The sequence below is a fragment of the Doryrhamphus excisus genome, chromosome 7 (assembly GCF_030265055.1).
Source record: "Doryrhamphus excisus isolate RoL2022-K1 chromosome 7, RoL_Dexc_1.0, whole genome shotgun sequence".
In the NCBI taxonomy this organism is placed as follows: Eukaryota; Metazoa; Chordata; class Actinopteri; order Syngnathiformes; family Syngnathidae; genus Doryrhamphus; species Doryrhamphus excisus.
The window spans coordinates 2,718,220-2,728,036 of NC_080472.1; the positions used below are offsets into that span (position 1 = coordinate 2,718,220).

A 9,817-nucleotide genomic window follows, 5' to 3' on the forward strand; every position below is an offset into this window, starting at 1 on the left:
TTAACAGTTATTTCACCTTTAACATGAACATGAATCAAACGTAATAATTTTTTCTGGGTACATGATACCATACAGCATCCATATGAAAATTGCGCATTAAACATTAGCGGCATCGGACTATAAGCCACAAATGTGGACATCATAAAATGGGAGATTTCGCCGAAAGAAAAAGAAGTTCAGGATTAATATCGTGAAATAATGAAGAAGAATCATTTATCACCATCGTCATGGGAACTAAAACCAATCAAGTGTTCCTCTTCCGTGTCATCATTCGTTTGTCACACACGTTGTCGGCCTCTCTCACTCACGGTATCCTCCTCTTCATCTGGTAGTACTCCAGTATTTGCTTTTGTGGCCAGTTTTCACAACAATAAGTGCAGAGTAGCTCTATCAGTAGTGCGTTGCTGCCCCCTGCTGGAGTCTACGTGAGTACAGCCAGCAAAGCAGCTCAGCTGTGCAGTTTCATGGTGGGCTGCCAGCCTAAACCAGGCCCGTCCAAACTTTTTATGTAGTTTATTTCAAGAAAAAAAAATTGCATCTCATATATAAGATTTTCCCTAACCTAATTTCTCCAAACTGCAACTTCATTTTAATTAGTTTCAACATATTACCAAATTACTAGACATTTTTCCTTATCAGAATTTATTTTCCAAAATTGCAATTTTTTTTTACTTCATATCCGGTTAAACGTATGATGTACATAAACAGTAAAACGTACGTAAAACATGGAGTGTTATTTCAGTGTAAACACCGATTTACCGTAGTACCGCAGTACTAAATCCTTGATGTATTTGGTATCGGTATTTAATTTGTAGTACCATTAACTACAGTACTGTGCAGCATTTACGATTCGTAGTTGACAACATATTTTGCTTCTTTTTACTTGTATTTATTTATTATAATGAACCAGAATTTAATAAATAAATAATAAGAAATTAATTAAATATAAATATAAATTAAATAGAAATTATAACGAGTATTTCTTATCATAAATATAGTTACTTTGTCTTCTACTGTTGTATTTTTAGATGTAAAATTGCTCACAAATCCTGTGTTTTATACTGATTACAATATTAATCAACAAATTGAAGCCCTAAATCACAAAATCATTCAATGAGGTTGACATTGGCAAGTAAAAAGTATCCATATCCGGACAATATCGCCCACAGCTACACTATTGGTTAACGGCGGAAGTTACGTCATTCACGTTGCAAAAAAAAAACAGTCATGCTGCATTTGTGAACATGGGGAAATATTACAGTGCGTTAAAATGTCGTTTTGTTTGTTACCTACTGCTTCACAGTAGAATCAGTGAGAAATGGGTTTACGACTTTTTACGACATTTTACGACTGAATTTACATTTCGTGTATAGACGTCACGGAATTATAGTACAGTATGAAGATGCGTATTTAGTTTTACTCCTACAATAAATATACTGTCATTGCTGTTCGTTCAAAGTTCTTATAACCTCAAATCCTTCCTTTTACTGTATGTTTCAACTGAATTAACGCACTGTTTGGATGATTTTATTCATCTTGAAATCTTTCGATTTACACATTCCGACAGTCGATTCGTACACGAACGCACCGTCGCACTCACATGACTCCCGTCAGCTGACAAAAGTCGCCCGCTTCTCACAAGCGTTAACTTGCTCAGTCATTGTTGTGCTCGTGTTTTGTAGCATTACCAGAAGCACAATGAGGTCGTTTTACCTGCTTCTCTTCTCGGCGTTAGCCCTGACAAACGACGCCATTGTGAGGTAAGAATGCCATTATTTTACACCCACGCTAAATGAAAGTCATTGGAGTTTATGCTAGCTGTGAATGAACAAGCAATAATTTACATAAACAGTGATTTTGCTAACAAAATTGTTAGCATTTTTATTTAACACTACATGTAAAGTCACTGTACAGTTTAGCCCAAATAATAATTCATTAAATGAATGCACTCGCTGACTTAAAGGGCAAAAAAACGAAGAAAACAATAACCAATGTGTCGTATAATGGAGATTGACGTTAAGTTATATGAAGATTGACTGCCAGTAGCGGTTCTAGCTTCATTGGCGTTCTGTTCCAGACCCCCCCACCCCACCCCCGCTACGTGAGCGAGTTAGTGGTTGGAGTTGATGACCCCCCCTGTTCTTTTGTGCTATTTACTGAAGTGTTTGCTAAGATGCACCCATCAAATCAAAGATCACTTCCTTAAATTAAATAGAAGTCTACTTCCTGTTTTAACCAATCTGTTTTATCCACTTCATGCAGGCGTTATTGGGGGTGTTGGTATGACATGCATGTTGACCGGTTGAATAGGCCTGTTTGGGGGGGGGTGTTAGGAGTGAAGTATGGAAGAGACGACTCGAAATAGAAAAGACTGGGAATGAAAAAAGACCCTGTGCTTTCATTTTTAGACGTGTGCCCTTTGTGTGTCATGCAAAGGTTGTGCCGAGTGTTCATCTGATCTCTGCATGGACACTGGACTCATCTTCCAAGCTACGCTATTGTGTTACAAGCTTTTATTAGATCAAGGGTGTCCTACAAACATATAGTTTGTAACGTCAGTAGGTCAGAACTTGACCGTAAGAGTGCTATATGTGTTTGCAACCAGTCTTTCAAAAAAAAAAAAAAAAGTATATTTTTTTCTTCTGATGCAGGATTCCCTTAAAGAAATTCCGCTCCATCAGGCGCGAGTTGACAGACTCTGGGAAACGTGCAGAGGAGCTTCAGGTCGACACGCACTCCCTGAAGTACAACACTGGCTTCCCCTCCAGTAGTGGACCCACTCCGGAGACCCTGAAGAACTACCTGGATGTAGGCACCAGTCTTGGCTTATTTTCTTAACACAATGCAACTTAAAAATACAGCTTTGACAATGGAGCGTAAAGGATTTCACACATTACACACGCCCCACATAGCCAAAGAACGCCGGATGCTATGCCTTACCATAGGCAACATAAAATATATCCAAAATATCAATATCAAAACCTAAGGAAAGACGTCATATATTTAATCAACAAGATTAGTTCCACGTTAGGCATGCACAAAAAAAGTCTTTATTCACATGCAATTTAAAAAAAATATATGAATACAGTGTTCCCTCATTTATCGCGGGCAAAGGTTCCCAAAATAGCCCGCAATAAATTAAATCCGTTAAGTAGTCAATTTTTTTTACAGTTATTATACCATATTTTCTGGACTATAAGTCGCACAAGGCCAAAAATACATAATTAGGTAGAAAAAACCCTACATAAGTCGCACTGGAGTATAAGTCGCATTTATTATTTATTTTAATTTAATTTAAGTAATTTATTTTACAAGCTACTTGACCCAAAACAGACATTACGTCCTCTTGGAAGGCAACTTCTAACAATAATAAAAGAATATAGAACAGGCTGAATAGGTGTAAGATATGCTAACACAATGCTTATTCAGCTACACAAAAAATAAACATGAACAGAAAAGGTGTCCGGTGTTTATGTAACATAAAAAGTTTTTTTCATTTATAAGTCGCTTTGGAGTATAAGTCGCAGGAACAGCCAACCTATGAAAAAAAGTGCTACTTATAGTCCGGAAAATACGGTATATGTTTTAAGCTTGTAAGAGCCCTCACCATACTATATATCATACATTTCTGTCATATTTAGACATGCTAAAAAGTTATAATTTTGTTGGAATTTTAATGATTTATCTACTAGGTTGGACACAAGAAATGATTAAGTGACTTAAGCGCGTATTTCACTCTTATAGTACCATCCCGGCACCATTGGGCTGTGGCGTTTTTGTGTCCTTGTTGTTCCGTAACGGTGCCCTACAGCCATTACTAGCTTACAGCCTAACGTCCTTCAACTGTGTGTTTTGTCTGCAACCGTACGGCGTTCAATTGCAATGTTAGCCGTTTTGTCGTATTCTTTGCTAGCAGTGACCACAACAAGACACGAAGGAGATTGACAATGGTCTACAGCCAATTAGGACGCAGAAGACAAATAGGCGGTGCCTACAGAAAAGAGAGCGGGACCGCGGCCTCATGCTGAAGCGCAGAACTACAATTCCCAACTTACCACAATGCAATTCTTCTTAAAGGGCCAGACTCGGCCTGTAACAGCATTCATACACTACACTAAATAGTAAAATATTAATATTTAAAAATAATACCGCATCCCAAACCGTTTTAGTCAAGGACTCCCGCTGCATGAAGGCGATACTTCCTCTTCGCACTTCCTGTCCAAAAGCAGAGCAAGATGATTCGGGTTGTTCATGCTATTAAAATCCTCACCTTGTCGCCGTCCACAGGCCCAGTATTATGGTGACATCAGCCTGGGAACCCCCCCTCAACCCTTCACGGTGGTCTTCGACACCGGTTCCTCCAACCTGTGGGTGCCCTCGGTCCACTGCTCCCTCCTAGACATCGCTTGCCGTGAGTCCTTCCTCCCAAAGCAGCGTTTTATCCAAGACTGTATAAGACATCATGCTATGTTTCTGCAGTGCTGCACAACAAATATAATTCCGACAAGTCCAGCACGTACGTGAAGAACGGCACTTCCTTCGCCATCCAGTACGGAAGCGGCAGTTTGTCGGGCTACCTCAGTCAGGACACGTGCACCGTGAGCTGGAACCCCAACGCTGCGGCATCGCCGTAAACGAGTCAAACTCCGTGAGCGTCTGTGTTCCCTTTTGCTAGGTGGGAGATTTAGCCGTGCAGAACCAGCTCTTCGGGGAAGCAATCAAGCAACCCGGCGTGGCATTTATCGCCGCCAAGTTCGACGGGATCCTCGGTATGGCCTACCCGCGCATCTCGGTGGATGGCGTGGCGCCGGTCTTTGACAACATCATGCAGCAGAAGAAGGTGGAGAAGAACGAGTTCTCCTTCTATCTGAACAGGTGGGGGACGTACCTGCTAACCTCCTACTGAATTCCGGCTTGTTTTTTCTGGCATAAAATTGAGCCTAGGCTGCACGGTGGTCGAGTGGTTAGCGCGCAGACCTCACAGCTAGGAGACCAGGATTCAATTCCACCCTCGGCCATCTGTGTGGAGTTTGCATGTTCTCGCCGTGCATGCGTGGGTTTTTCCGGGTACTCCGGTTTCCTCCCACATTCCAAAAACATGCTAGGTTAATTAGCCACTCCAAATTGTCCATAGGTATGAATGTGAGTGTGAATGGTTGTTTGTCTATATGTGCCCTGTGATTGGCTGTGGCCACCAGTCCAGGGTGTACCCCGCCTCTCTCTTGAAGACAGCTGGGATAGGCTCCAGCACCCCCCCACCCCCGCAACCCCCGTGAGGAAAAGCGGTAGAAAATGAATGAGTAGTCTGAGCAAAGAAAACCTGTTTTAGCATTATTAGAGACCTCTCGGCATGAAATAGCACCCCTATGGTCGGCTTTTCACCTAATAAAGTAGTTGATTGAGTGGGTGACGGACAGGAAGTCCTGGGTGTACCCCGCCTCTCTCTTGAAGACAGCTGGGATAGGCTCCAGCACCCCCTGTGACCCTCGTGAGGATAAGCGGTAGAAAATGAATGAATGAAAATTGAGACTAAACTAAGGCTGTGTTTCAGTCTGCACAATTCCACGGAATGTTGTTTTTAATTTTTGGGAAAATCCACCAATTGGGCCATTTATTGTTAGAAACCCAAACCGCACACAATGTAAGTGTAGCACACGGATGATGCAGGTACTTTGGGCTGCACGGTGTTTGAGTGGTTAACACTCAGACCCGAGTTCAATTCCACCTTCGGCCATCTCTGCGTGAAGTTTGCATGCTAGGTTAATTGGCGACTCCAAATTGTCCATAGGTATGAATGTGAGTGTGAATGGTTGTTTGTCTATATGTGCCCTGTGATTGGCTGTGGCCACCAGTCCGGGGTGTACCCCGCCTCTCGCCCCAAGACAGCTGGGATAGGCTCCAGCACTCCCCACGACTCTTGTGAGGATAAGCAGTAGAAAATGAATGAATGAATTTATACCACGCATGATATGCCGGGAAGCCTCTTTTGAAGCACGCTTTCCAAACAGGAAGTTACCCAGCATGCCTTGTGGGTTATAATGTACAGTATTGCCTAAGACGAAGCTAAGACCGCGGGCGATGGGTTCAGCGTCCCCGGCCGGTAAGGTTCAAAGGTACAAGTATTATCACGTAAGTAGCACGGTCATGAGGAATTGAACAATACTGGCCGTGTTGTACAACAACTTCCTGTTTCTAGTGCTTATGGTGCCCTAATGTAACGTCATGGGGAACGCTGATCTTGATGAAATGAAAGCTTTTATGAAACCTGTGTGTAATGGTGTCACTGGTAGGAACCCAGACACCCAGCCCGGTGGTGAGCTGCTGCTGGGAGGAACGGATCCCAAGTACTACACTGGCGATTTCAGCTACGTCAACGTAACCCGCCAGGCCTACTGGCAGATCCGCATGGACACGTGAGTGCACCAATCAGACTACATGTTGTTATGCACAGCAAAGATTGCTTTAATGTGTATATGTGTGTGTCAGGTTGCAGGTGGGCAGCCAGCTGAGTTTATGTAAAGGTGGCTGTGAAGCCATCGTGGACACGGGCACCTCTCTCATCACAGGCCCGGCTGCGGAGGTCAAGGCTCTGCAGAAAGCCATCGGGGCCATTCCGCTCATCCAGGGAGAGGTGAGAAGACGACAAACCCTCACGCCATAGTATATAGTAGCTTAAGTGTCAATTTCGGGCTGCACGGCGGTCGAGTGGTTAGCGCGCAGACCTCACAGCTAGGAGACCCGGCTTCAATACCACCCTCGTTTACATGGAATTGAACCCTCGGCCAAAAATACAAAATACAATATTGCATTTTTTAAAAAATAATTTGTTATAAATGATTGTTTTGGATGCATAGTGGAGAGTGGTTAGTGCACAAACCTCACAGCAAGGATACCCGGGTTCAATACCACCCTCGTTTGCATGGAATTGAACCCTCGGCCAAAAATACAAAATACAATATTGCATTTTTTTTTTTATAATTTGTTATAAATGATTGTTTTGGATGCATGGTGGAGAGTGGTTAGTGCACAAACCTCACAGCAAGGAGACCCGGCTTCAATACCAACCTCGTTTGCATGGAATTGAACCCTCGGCCAAAAATACAAAATACAATATTGCATTTTTTTTTTTAAATAATTGTTTTTTTTTGTTTTTTTTTAGCCTCACAGCTAGGAGACCCGTGTTCGATTCCACCCTCGGACATCTCAGAGTTGTCTCGGAGTTTGCATGTTCTCATTGTGCATGCGTGGGTTTCCTCCCACATTCCAAAAACATGCTAGGTTAATTAGCCACTCCAAATTGTCCATAGGTATGAATGTGAGTGTGAATGGTTGTTTGTCTATATGTGCCCTGTGATTGGCTGGCCACCAGTCCAGGGTGTACCCCGCCTCTCGCCCGAAGACAGCTGGGATAGGCTCCAGCACCCCCCCCCCCCAACCCTCGTGAGGAAAAGCGGTAGAAAATGAATGTAACTGTTACATTTGTTCACTTCCTGCTTTCCTAATATGGTTTAAGTTTTTTTTTTTTTTTTTTTTTTTAAATCACGTACCAAAGTACTAGGTCTGGTCATACCATACATTGTATGGTCATATCACCTCGTACTTGGAATGAAAATGTCATTTGTCGAAATCTAAGCAGGTTTGTGTATCATAAATTCCAGCCATCACTATCCATGTTTTCCAGTACATGGTGAACTGTGAGAAGATCCCAACCCTGCCCGTGATCACCTTCAACGTGGGCGGCAATTCCTACAAGCTGACCGGAGACCAGTATGTCCTCAAGGTGAGACCGCGTTCTTGTTGTCCCCTGTCCATCCGCGCGGGGGGCGCAGAGGTGGTTTCCAACTCTTAACAATACCACATTGTAAAATGAGCGTGAGGTCACCACAAACAGCGTAGCCTTGTTTGCTTTGGCTAAGTCATGAGGGGGCGGCTTTGTTGTTGGGACAAGGATTACGCAGAACACACACACACACACACACACGGCTTCATACTCACCCATTGCCTGTCTTTTGTGAACGTCCAGGAAAGCCAAGCGGGAAAGACCATCTGTCTGAGTGGGTTCATGGGTCTGGACATCCCACCCCCAGCAGGTCCCCTGTGGATTCTGGGAGACGTCTTCATCGGGCAGTATTACACCGTGTTCGATCGGGAGAACAACCGAGTGGGGTTTGCTAAGTCCAAATGAGCACGTACGGTCATAAACACGCCTCATGTTTTTATTCTATATTTTCATCGGGCAACGCTAAAGAAATAACACTTTGATAAAATGGAAATTCATCAGCGTACAGCTACAATATCATAAAAAAAAATTCAGAAATATGAGTACTCCCTCACGTGAGGTAGTGTACATGCTGCAGTGGTATACTATATATATATATATATATATATATATATACCACACAAAAAGTCTGTGCAGTGCACATTGTGTTGCTTTGCAATCAAACTATTGCGCAATAGGTGTTTTTGTTGACATGCACTCCACTGAAAAGGTACGTAAAGCGACAAAATAATTAACGTGCGCTGATTGAGCAAGTGGCTGTATTTTGTTTTTGTTTTTTTTTTTTAAAAAAACAACCTCTTTCGTGATCTGTTTTGGTTCTTTTTTCCTTTTTAAATCAGGGATTGGATTAGGCGTTTCAATGACTATTTTAGGCATTGTGATTGGCTGAAATAAATGCTATTCAAACAATCACGTGTGCACGGGTTCTTTGTAAGCATTATTAACTATGTGACACTTTTGAGTGCGTAAGTGAGAATAACAGTAATATATTGTATATTATGTAGGCTTATATAATAGTGGAACCTTGGTTAGAAACTAATTTTAAAATAAATGTACCGGTAATACAAATGAAGTTCTACGCTACGGCTGTGTACTAAGAGTGTGGAAAATAATAGATATTAAGCAATACATCGATGCGCATGCGCACGATGTGAGTGCATTGGCTCCATTCATTCACTGTGTATGGATGTAATTGACAGGCGATGCGTTTGTGGGCATTTGTAAAAATCCAATGCAAGCGCCGTTTTATTAATGTTCAACTTCACCCCATATGCTGTTCCCCAGGCGCAATGAACGCACCATCGTTATTTGGCGTTTTGTGTTAAATACCGACGGAAGACGTGAGGCTCATACAACTACTAGTAAAACAACATGGACGTTCGCGCTCAAACAGCAGCGAGGAAGTTTCCATATTTAACCCCCCCCCCGCAACGTTTAAATGGAATGTTTGGAAACATTATTCGCAAAAAACGACGGAAAGCTCGACAAAACGTTTGAAAAGAAACCGTACACCCCTCCTAAAAAGGGAACACCGTAACACGGACAAGTCTACCGCCGTCTCCCCGTCATGTCCTCGTCGGACACCGGGGAAGAACCAAGCAAATCAGGTCAGTTGATCTTCACCTGCTTTCCAAATTATCCAGGAGCTATTTGTCGTTAGAACAGCAGAAAAAATGGCTTCTTTCTGAATTTGGAAACAATTTTAAAATGTTATAAGTTGTTTTCCATTTTATGCTCCTCGCTACTGTATTAGCCTAGCTGCTAGCTTATTCATATTAGCAGTATGTTTAGCAGACAGGAATATAAACAAACATTGATTCCACTGTTGAAAGTGTCACTTTAACTTTGTTGTTGTTGCTGTACTTTGTTTTTTACAGCAGTAAATGTGAAATTGTGTGAAAAGTTGTTTTTGAAAAGTTATTGCTGTTTTAAGATGGCAAAAAGAATGATCAAGAAGTGATGTATAGTAAAAAAAAAAGACAGCTGGGATAGGCTCCAGCACCCCGCAACCCTCGTGAGGAAAAGCGGTAGAAAATG

General features: G+C 42.4%; 1 protein-coding gene across 1 annotated transcript; it reads left to right on the plus strand.

Annotated features, from left to right (window-relative positions):
* The first annotated feature begins 1,597 nt into the window (after nucleotides 1–1,597).
* On the plus strand, nucleotides 1,598–8,689 carry ctsd (cathepsin D). The gene is made up of 9 exons (XM_058076896.1): nucleotides 1,598–1,760; nucleotides 2,652–2,808; nucleotides 4,288–4,411; nucleotides 4,480–4,598; nucleotides 4,676–4,875; nucleotides 6,291–6,413; nucleotides 6,487–6,631; nucleotides 7,682–7,780; nucleotides 8,024–8,689. Exons 1-9 carry the CDS (start codon nucleotides 1,699–1,701, stop codon nucleotides 8,183–8,185), a joined length of 1,191 nt encoding a protein of 396 aa, XP_057932879.1. The 5' UTR covers nucleotides 1,598–1,698; the 3' UTR covers nucleotides 8,186–8,689.
* The last annotated feature ends 1,128 nt before the right edge of the window (nucleotides 8,690–9,817 follow it).